The sequence below is a fragment of the Emys orbicularis genome, chromosome 13, assembly GCF_028017835.1.
Source record: "Emys orbicularis isolate rEmyOrb1 chromosome 13, rEmyOrb1.hap1, whole genome shotgun sequence".
NCBI lineage: Eukaryota > Metazoa > Chordata > Testudines > Emydidae > Emys > Emys orbicularis.
The window spans coordinates 16,532,540-16,552,231 of record NC_088695.1 but is presented as its reverse complement, the minus strand read 5'-3'; the positions used below and the strand labels follow the sequence as shown (position 1 = coordinate 16,552,231).

The 19,692-nt window shown below is 44.6% G+C and overlaps 1 protein-coding gene across 1 annotated transcript; it reads left to right on the top strand.

The window, feature by feature from the left end:
* Positions 1-18,756: 18,756 nt before the first annotated feature.
* On the top strand, positions 18,757-19,692 carry LOC135888196 (olfactory receptor 10A4-like). The gene has a single exon (XM_065416009.1). It carries the CDS (start codon positions 18,757-18,759, stop codon positions 19,690-19,692), a length of 936 nt encoding a protein of 311 aa, XP_065272081.1.

Below are 19,692 nucleotides of genomic sequence, written 5' to 3'. Positions count from 1 at the left end.
AAGCTGTTCCAGCTAATCCCCTACCATAAACAGAGGTGGATCAGACTGCTAGTTTAGTAGTTTTTAAAAAAACAATTCTATAGGGGTATTATTTAAATTAGGAATGGAGAGAAAGCTGGCAGGAAGAGAAGTCAATCAAAGACATGTTAGAAAGGGTGAAGATAGCTGATAAGTGGCTGAGCTGCTAACAAAATATATAGTCTATATTGTACTTTATGACTGGAGAGTAGCAAATAGAGACAGCTGCTTGGGAATTTTCCATCAAAACGTTTTTTGACAGAAAATACAGTTTTGTCAGAATCAAAATTTTCCACAGGAGTTTCAGCCAAACATTTTCAGTGTTTTTCCTGATGGAAAATTGGAATGAAATATTTTGTTCTGGATCAGGATGATTTGAAATAAAAATATCAGTTTGTCAAATCCAGTCAAAACGTTCAATTTCAGAGCAGTTGGATGTCCATGTGCATCCAACTGAGCAGCCATGATACTTCGAGGGATCTGTAGTTCAGATGCCTCGTGCTTTCGTTCTCTTCTGTGGGCTAGGCTCACAGGCTGGACTACATCTCCCATGATGCACTGAGGACTCCCTTCTGGTTGACCCATTCAAAAAATTCATAGATTCCAAGGCCAGAAGGGACCACTAATCCTCTAGTCTGACCTCCTGTATAGCACAGGCCAAAAAACTTCCCCAAAATAATTCCTATTTGAATTAGAGCAGATCTTGTTAATAAAAATACCAATCTTGATTTTAAAAATGTCTGTGATGGAGAATCCACCACGACCCTTGATAACTTATTCCAATGGTTAATTACCCTCTCTGTTAAAAACGTATGCCTTATTTCCAGTCTGAATTTGTTCAGCTTCAGTTTTCAGCCATTGGATCTTGTTATACCTTTCTCTGCTAGATTGAAGAGTCCATTACCAAATATTTGTTCCCAATGTAGGTACTTATAGACAGTAATCAAGTCACCCATTAACCTTCTTTGTTAAACTAAATATATTGAGCTCTTTGAGTCTATCTCTATAAGGCATGTTTTCTAATCCTTTGGTCATTCTTGTGTCTCTTCTCTGAACCTTCTCCAATTTATCAACATCCTTCCTGAATTTGGTCACCAGAACTGGACACAGAATTCCAGCAGCGGACGCACCAGTTCTAAATATAGAGGTAAAATAACCTCTCTGCACCTAGTCGATATTCTCCTGTTTATGCCTCCATTGCAGTACATCAGATGAGATGTAATCCAGCCAGGGAGTCCAGCTCAGAGGAAAATGGGAGCATGAAGCACCCACACTACAACTCCCATGAATCACTGAAGCAGCTCAGGGGGAGAGAGTTTAACGTCTAACCTACCCAAAATGAAATGTTTCAATGTGGTTTAAAAAACACACCCCCCAAAATGTATCAATCTGAGAATGTTTATTATTAGGGGGAAACAGGTAGGCACATGCCTGTGGAAGAGAACCTTGAACTTCTGTCTCCCTCTCCTTTGCCTTAACACTAAAACCATCCATCATTCCCATGCATAGAATTTCACATAATGAAATCGCTTTCATTTAACCTCTTGCAGGAGAGCTCCTCTTCAAGCAGAGAAATGGACAATGGGACAGTGGTGACCGAATTCATCCTTACGGGACTTTCCAATTGCCCAGCCATTCGCTTCTCCCTTTTTGTTGCCTTTCTGTTGATCTACTTGATAACCCTCTCTGGCAATGGCCTCATCTTCGTAGCCATAGGGACTGAGGCTAAGCTGCACAACCCTATATACTTCTTCCTCAGCAACCTCTCCTTGTTAGACATCTGCAGGCCCACTGCTACCGTGCCCAAGATGCTGGAAAACCTCTTGTCAGAGAGCAACACAATTTCCTTCACTGGCTGCATGTTTCAGCTCTATTTCCTGGTGGCTCTAGCAGGGATGGAGGTTTTCCTTTTGGCGGTGGTGGCCTTTATGGTGATGGCCTAGATGGCCTGGAGGATGGTGTGGATTGCACCCTTAGCAAGTTTGCAGATGAGACTAAACTGGAAGGAGTGGTAGATATGCTGGAGGGTAGGAATAGGATACCGAGGTACCTAGACAAATTAGAGGATTGAACCTCCTAAGGCTTAGGTTGGATATTGGGAAAAACTTTTTCACTAGGAGGGTGGTGAAGCACTGGAATGGGTTACCTAGGGAGGTGATGGAATCTCCATCCTTAGGGTTTTTTAAGGCCTGGCTTGACAAAGCTTTGGCTGGGATGACTTAGCGGGTATTGGTCATGCTTTGAGCAGGGGATTGGACTAGATGACCTCCTGAGGGCTCTTCCAACCCTAATAGTCTATGATTCTATGTACGCAATGGATCTGGTCAGAAAATGAGGGTGGGAAAACACTAAAATGTTCATGATTTCCACTCTCACCCTGTTTTTAATCCAAACCTCATTTGACCAATATTTTCCAACCATCTCTGTTACACCTTAGTCTAGTACAAAGATGTGACTATGAAGAACATTCTAGACATGGCTAATTAACTGAGTCAGACAAACCAGATTATTAGGGCTGGTCAAAAAAATTTCATCAACTTTTTTTCAGAGAATTGGGCGTGTGATTAAATGATTTTTTTTAATGGAAAGTATATGCTTCTCTTGCAAATTATTGATTTTTTTTCATCAGAAAACTGAACCCCCTGCCAAAAACCCAAACTTTTGGAGGGTGGAAGTTTTTGTCTAAAAATGTTTGTTTTCAGCAGTTGGCGGCCAAATATTGTTCAGTTTTCAGCTTTAGGAGGTTTGGGAGGGGTATCTATTTTTTTGTCAAAAAAAGTCAACATTTTCCCTTGGGCCTGGTCTACACTACGACTTTAATTCGGATTTAGCTGCTTTAAATCGAATTAACGCTGGACCCGTCCACACAACGAAGCCATTTAATTCGAATTAAAGAGCCCTTTAATTCGATTTCTGTACTCCTCCTCGACGAGCGGAGTAGCGTCAAAATCGGTATTGTCAATCTGAATTAAGGTTAGTGTGGCCGCAATTCGATGTTATTGGCCTCCAGGAGCTATCCCACAGTGCACCATTGTGACCGCTCTGGACAGCAATCTGAACTCGGATGCGCTGGCCAGGTGGACAGGAAAAGCCCCGGGAACATTTGAATTTCATTTCCTGTTTGCACAGCGTGGAGAGCACAGGTGACCACAGAGAGCTCATCAGCACAGGTAACCATGCAGGCTGATAATCAAAAAAGAGCAGCAGCATGGACCGTACAGGAGGTACTGGATTTGATCGCTATATGGGGAGAGGATTCAGTGCTAGCAGAACTTCGTTCAAAAAGACGAAATGCCAACACTTTTGAAAAAATTTCCAAGGGCATGATGGAGAGAGGCCACAATAGGGACTCAGATCAGTGCCGCGTGAAAGTCAAGGAGCTCAGACAAGCCTATCAAAAAGCAAAGGAGGCAAACGGTCGCTCCGGGTCAGAGCCGCGGACATGCCGCTTCTACGCCGAGCTAAATGCATTTCTAGGGGGGGCCGCCACCACTACCCCACCTCTGACTGTGGATTCCGAGATGGGGATAATCTCATCAGGTACACCTGATGATTCCGCGGAAGGAGAAGAGGAGGAGGAGGAGGACGAGCTGGCAGAGAGCACCCAGCTCTCCATTCTCCCCAACAGCCAGGATCTGTTTCTCACCCTGACTGAAGTACCCTCCCAAGCCTCCCAAGCCAGTACCCAAGACCATGACCCCATGGAAGGGACCTCAGGTGAGTTTACCTTTTAAAATATAAAACATGGTTTTAAAGCAAGCATTTTTAATGATTAATTTGCCCTGAGCACTTGGGATGCATTCGCAGCCAGTACAGCTACTGGAAAAGTCTGTTAACATGTCTGGGGATGGAGCGGAAATCCTCCAGGGACATCTCCATGAAGCTCTCCTGGAGGTACACCAAAAGCCTTGCCACAAGGTTTCTGGGCAGTGCAGCCTTATTCCGTCCTCCATGGTAGGACACTTGACCACGCCATGCTAGTAGCAAGTAATCTGGTATCATTGCATGACAAAGCCTGGCAGCATATGGTCCTGGTGTTTGCTGGCATTCAAGCAACATCCGTTCTTTATCTTGCTGTGTAATCCTCAGGAGAGTGATATCGCTTAGGGTAACCTGGTTGAAATACGGGAATTTAATTAAGGGGACAGAGGTGGCCGTTCCTACTGGGCTGTTTGCCTGTGGCTGAAAAGAAATCCTTCCCTGCATTTAGCCAAGTGCAAAGGGGGGGGGGGGAGGATTGGCACAGAGCTTTTTGCGTTTTGCTAGCAGGGATCTTCCCTGATACCAGCCACGCGGTGGGGGGAGGGATAAAGCACTCATCCCAGAGAATTCATGGCGGGTTGGGGGGGGTGTTAGTTTGGTTCCTGCAGGGATCTTCCCTGATACCAGCCACGCGGTGGGGGGAGGGATAAAGCACTCATCCCAGAGAATTCATGGCGGGTTGGGGGGGGGGTGTTAGTTTGGTTCCTGCCGGGATCTTCCCTGATACCAGCCACGCGGTGGGGGGAGGGATAAAGCACTCATCCCATAGAATTGGATGGTGGGGGGGTGTTAGCTTGTTTTCTGCTGCTGAAGGTTAACAGGAAAACTGCAGCACAACGGGCTTTGCTTGGTATGTGGGAAAGCAGGGCGCAGAAGCCTAAAGACAGTGGCTTACCATGGCAGCATGCAAGCTGAATTCTGTTGCCCGGACCTGCGTCTGTGATCTCTAGCAGCAAAGCCACAGGCACTCAATATTAAGAGGCAAAATGCGACCTTGCACAGAAATCACATGTGCTATGTAATGTGAATAGTATTTGTCACCGTGAAAGAGTATAAGCATTGTTCTGAAAAATGTATCTTTTAAAAAAATTCTCTCCTTTTTTCACTCCCTCCAGCAGCTGCAAATGTTTCAAGCCTCCCTCCTCCTTCCCGAAGGCTATCCCAGATAAGGCATCGGAAAAAGAAGACGCGAGACGAGATGTTTGCAGAAATCATGCAATCCACCAGGAGTGAAAGAGCTCATCTGAATGAGTGGAAGGACACAGTTTGCAAGTATAGGAAAGAAGCCAGTGAACGTGAGGACAGGAGGGACCAACGTGAGGACATGAGGGACCAACGTGAGGACGGAAAGGGATCAACGTGAGGAGAGGAGAGACGCTCGAGATGAGAGGTGGCGTCAGGAAGATCAGAGGAGGCAGGATGCAACACTGGGGCTGCTGCGTGAGCAAACAGATATGCTCCGGCGTCTGGTGGAGCTTCAGGAATGGCTGCTGGAGAACAGAGTGCCGCTACAGCCCCTGTATAACCCCCCTACCTCCTCACCATGTTCCATAGCCTCCTCACTCAGACGTGTAAGAACACGGGGGGGGGGGGGAGGCTCCGTACACCCTCCCATTCCACCCCAGTGGACAGCCCAAGCAAAAGGCTGCCATTTTTTTAACCTTTTTTTAGTGGGCTTTTCCTTCCCGCTGATCCTCCTCCCAAACCCCACTCAGGTTCTCTCCCTCTTTTTATAATCAATTAATAAAGAATAAATGATTTTTAAACAATAGTGACTTTATTTCCTTTGAAAGCAAGCTGGGGGAAGGGGGAGGGTGGGTTCCTTACAGAGAATGAGTCAATAAAGGGGGTGGGTTTTCATGAAGGATAAACAAACAGAAATTTCACACTGTAGCCTGGCCAGTCATGAAACTAGTTTTCAAAGCTTCCCTAATGCGCAGCGCTTCCTGGTGTGCTCTTCTAATCGCCCTGGTGTCTGGCTGCGCGTAATCAGCAGCCAGGCGATTTGCCTCAGCCTCCCACCCTGCCATAAAGGTCTCCCCCTTGCTCTCACAGAGATTGTGAAGCACACAGCAAGCAGTAATAACAATGGGGATATTGGTTTGGCTGAGGTCTGAGCGAGTCAGTAAGGATCGCCAGCGACCTTTTAAACGGCCAAATGCACATTCTACCACCATTCTGCACTTGCTCAGCCTGTAGTTGAACAACTCCTGACTCCTGTCCAGGCTGCCTGTGTATGGCTTCATGAGCCATGGCATTAAGGGGTAGGCTGGGTCCCCAAGAATAACAATTGGCATTTCAACATCCCCAACGGTTATTTTCTGGTCCGGAAAGTAAGTCCCTTGCTGCAGCCGTTTAAACAGATTGGTGTTCCTGAAGACGCGAGCGTCATGAACCCTTCTCGGCCAGCCCACATGGATGTTGGTGAAACGTCCCTTGTGATCCACAAGTGCTTGCAGCACCATTGAAAAGTACCCCTTGCGGTTTATGTAGTGGGTACCCTGGTGCTCCGGTGCCAAGATAGGAATATGGGTTCCATCTATCGCCCCACCACAGTTAGGGAATCCCATTGCAGCAAAGACATCCACTATGACCTGCACGTTTCCCAGAGTCACTACCCTTGATATCAGCAGGTCTTTCATTGCCCTGGCAACTTGGATCACAGCAGCCCCCACAGTAGATTTGCCCACTCCAAATTGATTCCCGACTGACCGGTAGCTGTCTGGCGTTGCAAGCTTCCACAGGGCTATCGCCACTCGCTTCTCAACTGTGAGGGCTGCTCTCATCTTGGTATTCTGGCGCTTCAGGGCAGGGGAAAGCAAGTCACAAAGTTCCATGAAAGTGCCCTTACGCATGCGAAAGTTTCTCGGCCACTGGGAATCGTCCCACACCTGCAACACTATGTGGTCCCACCAGTCTGTGCTTGTTTCCCGGGCCCAGAATCGGCGTTCCAAGCCTATAATCTTGCCCATTAACATCATAATCTCCAAAGCACCGGGGCTCGCGGTCTGAGAGAATTCACGGTCCATGTCCATGTCCTCATCACGCTTGTCGCTGCGCTGCAGTCGCCACCTCCTCCTCCTCGCCTCTTTTTTCTGGTCCTGGGTAAGCATAAACTCCACGAGAACGCACGAGGTGTTTACAATGTTCATGACTGCGTTCTGGAGCTGAGCGGGATCCATGCTTGCTGCGGTATGGAGTCTGCAGAGTTCACTCAGGAAAAAAGGCGCAAAATGGTTGTCTGCCGTTGCTTTCAGGGAGGGAGGGGGAGGCTGTACCCAGAACCACCTGCGACAATGTTTTTTGCCCCATCATGCACTGGGGTCTCAACCCAGAATTCCAAGGGGGGTGGAGTCTGCGGGAACTATGGGATAGCAATGGGAAAGCTACCCACAATGCAACGCTCTGGAAATCGATGCTAGTACGGTAGCGTGGACGCACACCACCGAATTAATGTGCCTAGTGTGGCCGAATACATTCGAATTTATAAAATCGGTTTCCTAAATTCGAATTATATAAATTCGGATTAATCCCGTAGTGTAGACATACCCTTGGTGTGTGTGTGGGGGGGGGGGGGGGGGGGGGGACAAAAACATGTTCTGACCAGCTGTATAGATTTGTTTGTCAAAACCTGTTGTGACATGGTGAGTACTGAGAGGTTGATATTGGGTGATTGTTCTGTATTTCCAAAGTCTCATATATGATATTTCAAAAAAAAAAATTCTATTATTTGATCCTTTGCACCCAGAAGGCTGAGATTTTTTCAGAGGTCCCTAGAAAATTTGGATGCCTCAATTCCCATCAGTTTTCAGAACTGGGCTTCCAAATTCCTTAGGCAGCTTCAAGAATTTCAACCATTGGCTTCTCCACATTTATGCCGCTATAACTGAGTCTGCAGTTAGAGTGGTACATCTTCACGCATTGCGCCCGGGCTTAGGCATCCAGACGCCTAGAATGGAGCAGCAGGGCGCATGCTCAGAGACACAAACATCAGTACATAGGGAATGTTCACTTCCAAAATTTAGGTGCCGACTCCAAGTGACACCTACAGGGTTTGGCAGCAACTGAGTGGGGGAGGGTTGTGAATTGCAGTGGGGCCTAGAACTGGTTCATATTACCTCTTCTTTGGGGCAAGGGAAGAGCTAGGGACTCTCGGGGACAAAATCTGTCTCCTGGTCTGCTCCTGGGGGCAGTGTTTGCACTTCACCTTATGCAGGGTTCAGGACAAAGTACTTCTTGTGAGTTCACTCCCATTTGCGTTTCTTTTCTTTGAATGGCCCAGCAAATAGGCTTGTCATTAGCTGTGTCTGACAAACAGTGAACTTGAAGCAAATCACCCAGCGTTCATGGAAAGAGACTCTGAATTCAAAGCATTGGGTATGCCCAGAAGACGTAGGACCTCAGTGTCAAAAGAAATGGGGCAGGGTGAATATAAAGGCTATGGTAAAAGTTATAAGGTCCAGCATGTGGGTGTCACTGCAGGAGAGGGTTGTCACTGGGATTTAATCAGTGAAAACCAATTGTAACATCATACCCATTAATATGGAAGTAGCCAGAAATCTGCTCATCCAAGACCAGCTGCTAGCTGGAGGCAGAACCTGCCATTCATAAGGGCTCCATAATGCAAGGGATTATATATCACTAAATACTGATCATAAGACATTGTAGCTAGAAGACAGAATTCAGCACCTGCCAGAGAATCAAAAGCATAAAATTGGATGATGCAGCTGCTAATAGAAATGGGTCTGTCCCCAGTTAGGAGACTGGCCAGCATTCTGGGCAAGATGGGAAAAGTGTAGCAGATCTCCAAACAGAAAGAAGTCCATGGGGGTGTGAAGGTTCTGATCACCCTCAAGTAGCGCAACAACGAGGATGTTCCCAGCCATGGTCTCAATGTAGATCGCTAGAAGCTGCAAGAAGAGAAGAATCTTCAGTTTTGGGGTATTCCTGGATCCCAGGAGGATGAATTCTCTGACGGACATTTGATTTCCCCATTCTGCGTCTGCTATGGTTTGTATCTAGTGGAACCAAACAAACTCTGCAGTATAATTAGGAGAACACAGAGTTAAATGTTAATACATTGGCACCACTTAATTCTATACTTGTTCTAAAGCCTGCCTCCACCTTTTGGCCAGCAGTGTAAGGACTAGCTGGAGAATCCAGACCAGGGCTTCAAACTGGATTTGATATTGTGGAGAGTGGATTAGATTCTATTTCAGATAAAATCATAATCACAGAACCATGCACTACAGCCTAAATCCTACAGAAATATTGAAATCCCATGCATGAAATAAAACCAGTATAAACCTCTCATCTCTGCCATCTTATCATGCACAATTTGGGACCTTACAATCCCCTATCCCCATCCTCTGCCACCCTAGATTGCCCTGCAAGTTAAGCATGTGCTCAAGTGTTGAGCTGAATTGGGCTCTAAATTACTAGCAGTTTCCTGGTGGCAGCTACCATTTTGTGCTCACTGTCATGCACACACTGTGCTCTCTGTCATGGAGACTTTATTTTTCTTCCTTCTTCTGTTGCTGTTTGCCTTTGATATACAATAAAAAGTCATTGAGACTGAGGCTGAGATTTTCAAAGCTGTCTAAGGTATTCAGTCATCTAATTCACAATAAAACCAGTGGGAACTGTGTGTCCAAATCCTCTAGACAGCTTTAAAGGGCTCAGCTGGAAAGTATATGCTTACTCTTTGTGTATGGGAAACCAAAAAAAAAGTCAAAGTCTTAGACAGGACTTCAAGATCACAGGTCAAGGCAGGTGAATTAGGGGCAGGATTGCTGCTGAGGTTGGTGAGCTTTGGGAAATGTTTTTAATTATTATGATTTTATTTTTGTCTTTTATATTTCTTTGTAACAGACAGTAGCTTCATAGAGCAGTGGAATGTTATGCTTTGTGGACAAGTAGTTGATAAATTGAAGAAGTTCAGAGAAGAGCTGCGAGAATGATTAAAGGATTAGAAAACCTGCCTTATAGTGATAGGCTCAAGTTGCTCAATCAATTTATCTTACCAAAGAAAGGGTGAAGTGATGACTTCATTACAGTCTGAGTACCTACATGGAGAACCAATATTTAATAATGGGCTCTTCAATCTGTCAGAGTAAGGTACAACACAGTCCAATGGCTGGAAGTTGAAGCTAGACAAATTCAGACTGGAATTAAGGCGTATATACATAAGGCGAGGGTATTCACCCATAGGAGCAATTTACCAAAGGTCATGGTGGATTCTCCCTCACTGACAGTTTATAAATCAAGATTAGATGTTTTTCTAAAAGTTCTGCTCTAGCAATTATTTTGGGGGAAGTTCTCCGGCCTGTGTTATACAGGAGGTCAGACTAGATGATCACCATGGTCCCTTCTGACCTTGGAATCTATGAAACTTGAGAGGTGGCAGATCTCTGTTCAAATCCCTTCTCCCCGTGAGACAGAGGGTAGGACCTGAACCAGGGTTATCCCACATCCCAACTACATAGCCTAACCACTGGACTAAAAGTTATGAAGGAGGTCCTTCTCTTCCCCACACTCCAGCCTATTCTTGGTTTGCATAAGCTCGCCTATAAGGGCCCAATCCGGTAGGTGAGCTCTGACTATGTTTATCAAATTGGGCCCCGCAGACAAATGAGGCAGAGGACCGGCTATCTTCCCCCAGCTCATGCATTGCTCTGGGGCTTAGGTGTCCAGCTGGCTGGTGCTGGGCTGTGGAGCATATGCCCGGAGGAAGAAATGGAGGCACCGTGGGAACTTTTACTGCAAAAAAGTAGGAGCCCAGGGAGTTTAGGCACCGACAGGGTTTGACGGCAACTCAGCAGCAGTTTTGTGAATCCCAGAGGGGGCCTGACTCTGGGATCTTATAGATTTTCATAAATTCATAGATTCTAGGACTGGAAGGGACCTTGAGAGGTCATCGAGTCCAGTCCCCTGCCCTCATGGCAGGACCAAATACTGTCTAGACCATCCCTGATAGACATTTATCTAACCTACTCTTAAATATCTCCAGAGAGGGAGATTCCACAACCTCCCTAGGCAGTTTACTCCAGTGTTTAACCACCCTGACAGTTAGGAACTTTTTCCTAATGTCCAACCTAAACCTCCCTTGCTGCAGTTTAAGCCCATTGCTTCTTGTTCTATCTTTAGAGGCTAAGGTGAACAAGTTTTCTCCCTCCTCCTTATGACACCCTTTTAGATACCTGAAAACTGCTATCATGTCCCCTCTCAGTCTTCTCTTTTCCAAACTAAACAAACCCAATTCTTTCAGCCTTCCTTCACAGGTCATGTTCTCAAGACCTTTAATCATTCTTGTTGCTCTTCTCTGGACCCTCTCCAATTTCTCCACCTCTTTCTTGAAATGCGGTGCCCAGAACTGGACACAATACTCCAATTGAGGCCTAACTAGCGTAGAGTAGAGCGGAAGAATGACTTCTCGTGTCTTGCTCACAACACACCTGTTAATGCATCCCAGAATCATGTTTGCTTTTTTTGCAACAGCATCACACTGTTGATGCATATTTAGCTTGTGGTCAACTATAACCCCTAGATCCCTTTCTGCCGTACTCCTTCCTAGACAGTCTCTTCCCATTCTGTATGTGTGAAACTGATTGTTCCTTCCTAAGTGGAGCACTTTGCATTTGTCTTTGTTAAACTTTATCCAATTTACCTCAGACCATTTCTCCAATTTGTCCAGATCATTTTGAATTATGACCCTGTCCTCCAAAGCAGTTGCAATCCCTCCCAGTTTGGTATCATCTGCAAACTTAATAAGCGTACTTTCTATGCCAATATCTAAGTCGTTGATGAAGATATTGAACCGAGCAGGTCCCAAGACAGACCCCTACGGAACCCCACTTGTTATGCCTTTCCAGCAGGATTGGGAACCATTAATAACAACTCTCTGAGTACCGTTATCCAGCCAGTTATGCACCCACCTTATAGTAGCCCCATCTAAATTGTATTTGCCTAGTTTATCGATAAGAATATCATGCGAGACCGTATCAAATGCCTTACTAAAGTCTAGGTATACCACATCCACAGCTTCTCCCTTATCCACAAGACTCGTTATCCTATCAAAGAAATCTATCAGATTGGTTTGACACGATTTGTTCTTTACAAATCCATGCTGGCTATTCCCTATCACCTTACCACCTTCCAAGTGTTTGCAGATGATTTCCTTAATTACTTGCTCCATTATCTTCCCTGGCACAGAAGTTAAACTAACTGTTCTGTTGTTTCCTGAGTTGTTTTTATTTCCCTTTTTATAGATGAGCACTATATTTGCCCCTTTCCAGTCTTCTGGAAAAAGATATCTTTAGGGGCCTAAAGCAATAGTTAGGCACCTAAGTGCCTTTGTGAATCTGGACCCTTTGGATTTTGGCCCTTCCTTGTTTAAGCACTTTTGAAAATCCCACAAGGGGCCTCTCTGCATCTCTAGGCTCTGAAATACCTTTGAAAAGCTGACCCCATCTCTGGGTGCGTCTGCTCCCTGTTCGCAATATGGGGATCACAGCACTGCCTAAATCACAGGGGAGTTGTGAGGCTAAAGAAATTGTGTGAGGTGCTTACTCCTATGAAGCCCATAGAAGTACCTCAGAGAGAGAGAGAAATAGTGAGGTTCCTCATGGGTAATAAGTTCAAAATCAGCGATTTAAGGACTTTAGTCCCATATTCAAAAAGTTTTGGGGACTCCTGTCTTCCAAAGCAGACACTTCTGTTGAAGCATTAGCTTAATTGGAAACCCAATTTTCTAGTGAAAAAAGTTTTGATGGAAAATTTTCCACCATCCCTTGTTCAAAACAGCTGTCCCTGGAAACTTTGACCCTGACTATGAAGCCGTACATTCTCCACCCCAAAGAGACAAAAACATTTCTTTGTCTCATCTATGAGTCTCTTACATTGCAAGGATTCAATGCACCAGGGAACTTGTCTCAATGGAGGCATAAAAGAACTTAAATACTCAGACTCCTCAAGGCTTGGCTTCTTCAGAGTTGCTCAACACGCTATTCGTTCAGCTGCACGTAAGTTTTAAAGCACATGATTATATTAGATTAGAATATTTTTTAAAAAGTCAATATTTTTTCAACACGTTATTGCTTTTTAACCAAGCACATCGGTGCATATCTTTAGCTTGGTCCTTTTTCTCCACTGCTTTGTACCTTTGTGTAATCATTTCCATGTTAGCAATGTGAGTGCTGACTGGGTATAGAAACACTCCTGCCAGTACAAGTGGGTAATTCTGATATGGAGTCATTTTGCACTCACCTTGCATCGATATAAATGACTACGCATGGTACAAGGGAGCAGGGAGTCAGCCGCTGGTGTGTTATTTCTCTCCCCTTACCATTTTGGTATACTAAGGAATAATACAAAGAATTATAATTTATAGCTGGAATTTCCAGTGGAACCTAAGGGAGTTACACACCCAACTCCCCTGAACTTAGAGTTCTGTGCCTGAAAAAAAATGTAATCAGGATCTTGGCTGCTAAGTACAGTTTTAATGGGTCTCTATGAAAACGATAGATAGATAGATTAGATTAGATAGATGCAGTGTTTGTTGTAGCGATGTCAGTCCAAGGATATTAGAGAGTCAAGGTGGGTGAGGTAATATTTTTTATTGGACCAACTTCTGTTGGCGAGAGAGACAAGCTTTTGAGCTTATGCAGAGCTCTTCTTGAGGTCTGGGAAATGTACTTAGGCTCTGTCTACGCTACGGACCTTACAGCGGCATAGCTGTGCTGCTACAGCTGTGCTGCTGTAAGGTATCCCGTGTAGCTGCTCTTTGCCAACAGAAAAGTGCTCTTTTGCTGGCAAAATAAAACCACCCTAGCAAGCGGCAGTAGCTTTGTCAGCAGGAGAGCGTCTCCCACCAACATAGCGCTGTCCACACTGGCGCTTTTGTCAGTAAAACTTTTGTCGGTCAGGCGTGGATTTTTTTTTCACACCCCTGACCGACAAAAGTTTTACCGACAAAAGTGCTAATGTAGACAAAGCCAGAGAGTGTCATAGATAAATACAAGGTGGAACAGATTGTTTAGCATAAGTAGTTAACACATATTTCAAGGGACCATTCAAGGTGAAGTGGCCCATTAACACCCCTCCAGTCATAGGGAGGAAAGTAAGGGGGGTAGAAAAAAGCAGCTGGGGGGGGCTTAGTGGGGGTTACAGATTGTTGTAATAAGCCATAAATCCAGTGTCTCTGTTCAGTCCATGATTTTTAGTGTCTAGCAAAGTTATGAATTTAAGCTCCCAGGATTGTGTTTTGCAAGTGTTGTGCAGGTTTCCTTTGAGGATGAGGATTGATAGGTTAGACATAGAGTGATTGCTTTGTGAAAAGTGTTCACCCACAGATGATGGGGTGGTTTTGGGTCTTTTATAATTTTTGTCTTGAGTTCATTAAATCACTAAATGCCCCATAACGATCACTATGCTGCCAAATGAACTCTCACAGGAAAATGATAGCGGGTGAGGCTGAAGCTCAGGATATGAATTCTAGTGAGGTGGGTGGGCTAAGTCTGCTGACCTGGACTGGGAGACTCACTCCTGCTTGCTCCAAAAAGCTGTGTAGACACACCCAATGTGGTCTGGCTGGAAATGGAGCCAGAGATCTCAACCTCTGTAACCTGACCTGGGGAACAGAAAATAAAGCCTGGTCCACTCGGTGAGACAGAGCAAGCCTCTCCTCATTTTACAGAACAGGGAGATCCAGGCTGACGTTCTCAAAATGTGCCACTTGCTTTAGATGCCTCCTGTTTTCGGTGTCCAAGTTATGACACATTGAGCCTGGCTTTCCCATTGAAGTCAATGGAAGCTGTGGGATCTTAGTGCCACTGCACATCAAGTACCAGATGTCTTACACTGGGCATCCACAAATGGAAGCACCACTGAAATTTTGTTGTCAGAGATTACACTGCTCTACAGCCAAAATGCTTCTGAAATAAATGTAGTCAAACTTTACTAATTCTGGGTCACTGAGAATGAAAATGATGCTTAAAATTGTTGATTGGCTCTAGTTTTCAAGATATGCTATTGGGTCAGTATATGCGACCCTTGACTTGGGAATGGCGGAGGATAAGTGAGTTATAAAGGGAAGGGATCTCAATTTAAACCAGAAATGACTAAAATACATCTTTGACTGGATCTATGAATAAATCTATAACTGGGTTTGGACAGTACTTGCTTTTTAGGCAAAACAATGAATGATGCAATCTGAAGCTGGTATTGCGTCATACATTATATGAATTGCATCATGTTATCCCTAGAAGTCATGGATGATGCAATCATAATGAAGCTTACATCACTCTACTGAACAAATTGCCCTAGATCAGCTCTAGAAATCATACAGTGTCGTGCTCTCTTATTCGTCAGTGTTTGATTTTGCAAAGGGACACATTTCTGTTAAGCCAAAGTGAGCAGAGATGCCTCGTACTTGTGTGAACAGTGCAGATAACTTCTGCTATGTTTGTGGTGAAGTGACTTTTGCATCACAAAAGCGCAGTATAACCACTATGGTTAAGAAAGCCTATCACCTTTATTTTGGCTGCAAAATTGGAGATCAGGACAAGAGGTGGGCCCCACACATAAGCTGCAACACTTGTGCAACAAATCTTCGCCAGTGGTTGAAGAGGAAAAGGAAATCTATGCCTTTTGCAGTGCCAATGATTTGGAGAGAGCCAACAGATCATACCAGCAATTGTTACTTCTGCATGGTGCCTCCAGTTGGGAAAGGTGTGTCAAAGAAGAAAAAGTGGACTGTGCATTATCCAAACATTCCATCAGCTATACACCCAGTACCCCACGGAGAAGGACTGCCGGTTCCTGATGCACCAGAATTATTCTCACTTGAGTCAGACGAGGAAGAGGAAGAGGATGAAACTTCTGGTCCTGAACCATCAATGTCACAGGACCCACATTTTCTCCCATCCTCCTCCTTTGAACCACACCTCATAACACAAGGTGAACTGAATGACTTGTCAGGGATTTGGAACTACCCAAGAGTAAGGCAGAGCTGTTGGGCTCCAGACTACAGCAGTGGAATCTCCTGGCAGGTGATGTTAGGGTTTCCATGTTCCGTGACCGTCAAAAGGATCTTGTCCCATTCTTCTTCATGGAAGGTGATCTTGTAGCCTGCAACAACATCCATGGTGTGATGGCAGCCCTCAACATCGTTCACGATCCAGATGAGTGGAGACTGTTCATTGATTCATCGAAGACGAGTCTTAAAGCTGTTTTACTGCATAATGGCAATGTTTTGCCATCAATTCCAGTTGGTCATGCAGTCCATATGAAGGAAACCTATGACAACATGAAACAACTTTTGAGGTGCATAAACTATGACCAACATCAGTGGCAGCTTTGTGGCAATTTGAAGGTTGTTGCTCTCTTGCTTGGTCTGCAGACTGGATACACAAAGTACTGCTGTTTTCTCTGCGAATGGGATAGTCGTGCAAGAGATTCCCACTACATCAAGAAAGATTGGCCACTCCGACAGTCATTGGAGCCTGGGAGGAAAAGTGTTCAGCATCCACCACTTGTTGAATCAAGGAAGATTTTGTTACCACCCTTTCACATCAAGCTGGGTCTGATGAAGAACTTTGTCAAGGCCATTGACAAAACACAAGCAGCTTTCAAGTACCTCCGTGGAAAATTTCCAAGGTTAAGTGAAGCTAAGATAAAGGAAGGTGTCTTTGTTGGTCCTCAGATTCGTGAACTTCTTCGAGATGATGCATTTGACCATGCACTGCGTGGCAAGGAAAAGACGGCATGGAAAGCCTTCCAGTTAGTGGCAATACATTTTCTCGGAAACAACAAGGCAGACAACTACAGGTTGTTGGTGGAAAACCTCCTCAAGGCATACAAAAGCCTTGGGTGCAACATGTCACTAAAGATACATATTTTGCACTCTCATCTAGATTTTTTTCCCACCGAACTGCAGAGCAGTGAGCGACGACCACGGCGAGCGATTTCACCAGGACATTGCAACAATGGAGAAATGCTATCTGGGCAAATGGAGCCCATCAATGCTTGCAGACTATTGCTGGACAGTGACAAGAGATGCTCCATTTAATGAATACAAGAGACAAGCCAAGAAGCGCTGAGTAGACACTGAATAGGACTAAACTATGTACATAATAGTTTTTTGCATTTTGTTTCATAATAAATTTTATTTATATAACCCTTTTGCTAATTTTTAAAGTGTTACATAAACAGGACAGGTGAAATATTATCATGTAAAGCAACCATAAACACATGAGAAGACCTAGGTTTACAATTTATGATTAAAACTCTACTATCTACACAATATACATAGACATAAAATGTAAAAACTTAAATATTTTAGAAACAGTAGCCAATCAGTTGTTTTAATTGTCATATTTGAATTCAGCACATCAAAATACATAATAAATAGCACATTTTATCTCTGAAGCAGACGACTTCTCAAAAATTGTAGACCAGTGTTATATATATATATAAATTTCTTATACGATTCACCCAACTTAACCAGTTAATGAACCAACCTGATAGCTTTCTTTGACAGGGTAACAAGCCTTGTGGATAGAGGAGAAGTGGTAGATGTGGTATATCTTGATTTTAGTAAGGCTTTTGATACTGTCTCACATGACTGTCTCATAAACAAACTAGGGAAATACAACCTAGATGGAGCAACTATAAGGTGGGGTGCATTACTGGTTGGAAAACGGTTCCCAGAGAGTAGTTATAGAGTACACTTATAAAGTTTGCGGACCATACCAAGCTGGGAGGGGTTGCGAATGCTTTGGAGGATAGGATTAAAATTCAAAATGATCTGGACAAACTGGAGAAATGGTCTGAAGTAAATAGGATGAAATTCAATAAGGACAAATGCAAAGTACTCCACTTAGCAAGGAACAATCAGTTGCACACATACAAAATGGAAAATGACTGCCTAGGAAGGAGTACTACGGAAAGGGATTTGCGAGTCATAGTGGATCACAAGCTAAATATGAGTCAAGAGTGTAACACTGTTTCAAAAAAAGCAAGCATATTTCTGGGATGTTTTAGCAGAAGTGTTATAAGCAAGACACGAGAAGTAATTCTTCCGCTCTACTCCCCGCTGATTAGGCCTCAATTGGAGTATTCTGTCCAGTTCTGGGCACCACATTTCAGGAAAGATGTGGACAAATTGGAGAAAGTCCAGAGAAGAGCAACAAAAATGATTAACAGTCTAGAAAACATGACCTATGAGGGAAGATTGAAAAAATCGGGTTTCTTTAATCTGGAGAAAAGAAGACTGAGAGGGGACATGATAACAGTTTGCAAGTACATAAAAGGTTGTTACAAAGAGGAGGGAGAAAAACTGTTCTCCTTAACCTCTGAGGATAGGGCAAGGAGCAATGAGCTTAAATTGCAGTAAGGGTGGTTTAGGTTGGACGTTAGGAAAAACTTCCTAACTGTCAGAGTGGTTAAGCACTGGAATAAATTGCCTAGGGAGGTTGTGGAATCTCCATCATTGGAGGTTTTTAAGAGCAAGTTAGACAAACACCTGTCAGGGATGGTCTAGATCAGGGGTCGGCAACCTTTCAGAAGTGGTGTGCTGAGTCTTCATTTATTCACTCTAATTTAAGGTTTCGCGTACCAGTAATACATTTTAACGTTTTTAGAAGGTCTCTTTCTATAAGTCTATAATATATAACTAAACTATTGTTGTATGTAAAGTAAATAAGGTTTTTAAAATGTTTAAGAAACTTCATTTAAAATTAACTTAAAATGCAGAGCCCCCCGGACCAGTGGCCAGGACCCGAGCAGTGTGAGTGCCACTGAAAATCAGCTCGCGTGTCACCTTTGTCACGCGTGTCATAGGATGCCTACCCCTGATCTAGATAATACTTAGTCCTGCCATGAGTGCAGGGGACTGGACTAGATGACCTCTCGGGGTCGCTTCCAGTCCTATGATTCTATGATTTTATTATCTCCACAGATAGCAAACAACTGTAGGACATGGCTAGTAGGAACCACACAGTTGTGACACAGTTCTTCTTTGTCGCTTTCTCCAACAGCCTGGAACTCCAAATTTCACTTTTTTTTCTGGTGCTGCTGTTGTACCTCATCACCGTGGTGGGAAACATCCTCATCATCATGATCACGGTGGTGGACCCTGCCCTTCAGTCCCCCATGTATTTCTTCCTTCGGAACTTGTCCTTTCTGGAAATCGGTTATACCTCGGCCACTATCCCCAAGATGCTGGTGAACTTCCTCTCTGAGGACACAAGTATTTCCTTCCTGGGCTGTGCCACACAGATGTATTTTTTCTCCTTCTTGGGGATCACGGAGTGTTGCCTGCTGGCTGCCATGGCGTATGACCGTTACATGGCCATATGTCACCCTCTGCGCTACACAGCCAAGATGAGCAGAGGTGTGTGTCTCCAGCTCTCAACTGTGTCGTGGCTCATCGGGGTGCTCATGGGAGTCGGGCAGACAACTTTCATGTTCACTCTGCCCTACTGTGGGCCTAATAAGATCAACCACTTCTTCTGCGACCTGCCCCCGCTGTTGAAGCTGGCCTGCACGGAGACCTACAGGAATGAAATAGCTGTTTTCACCATCGCTGTCACCTTCGTCATGGTCCCCTTCCTGCTCATCCTTGTATCCTACATCCGTATCCTCCACACTATCCTCAGTATTCCGTCAGCCGCGGGCAGGAGCAAAACTTTCTCCACCTGCTCCTCCCACCTCATCGTGGTTACCTTGTTTTTCGGGTCCGGCATCGTGACGTATCTGAGGCCCAAATCCAGCTACTCACTTAACACTGACAAACTGCTTTCCCTGTTCTACTCAGTGGTGTCTCCAATGCTGAACCCTTTGATCTACAGCCTGAGAAATAAGGAGGTAAAGGAAGCTGTGAGAAGGGTGATGGCCAGAAAAATATTTATTTGA

What these genes read in the sequence shown, in the direction of transcription:
- LOC135888196 (XM_065416009.1), top strand. Translation starts at nt 18,757, where the DNA reads ATGGCTAGTAGGAACCACACAGTTGTGACACAGTTCTTCTTTGTCGCT.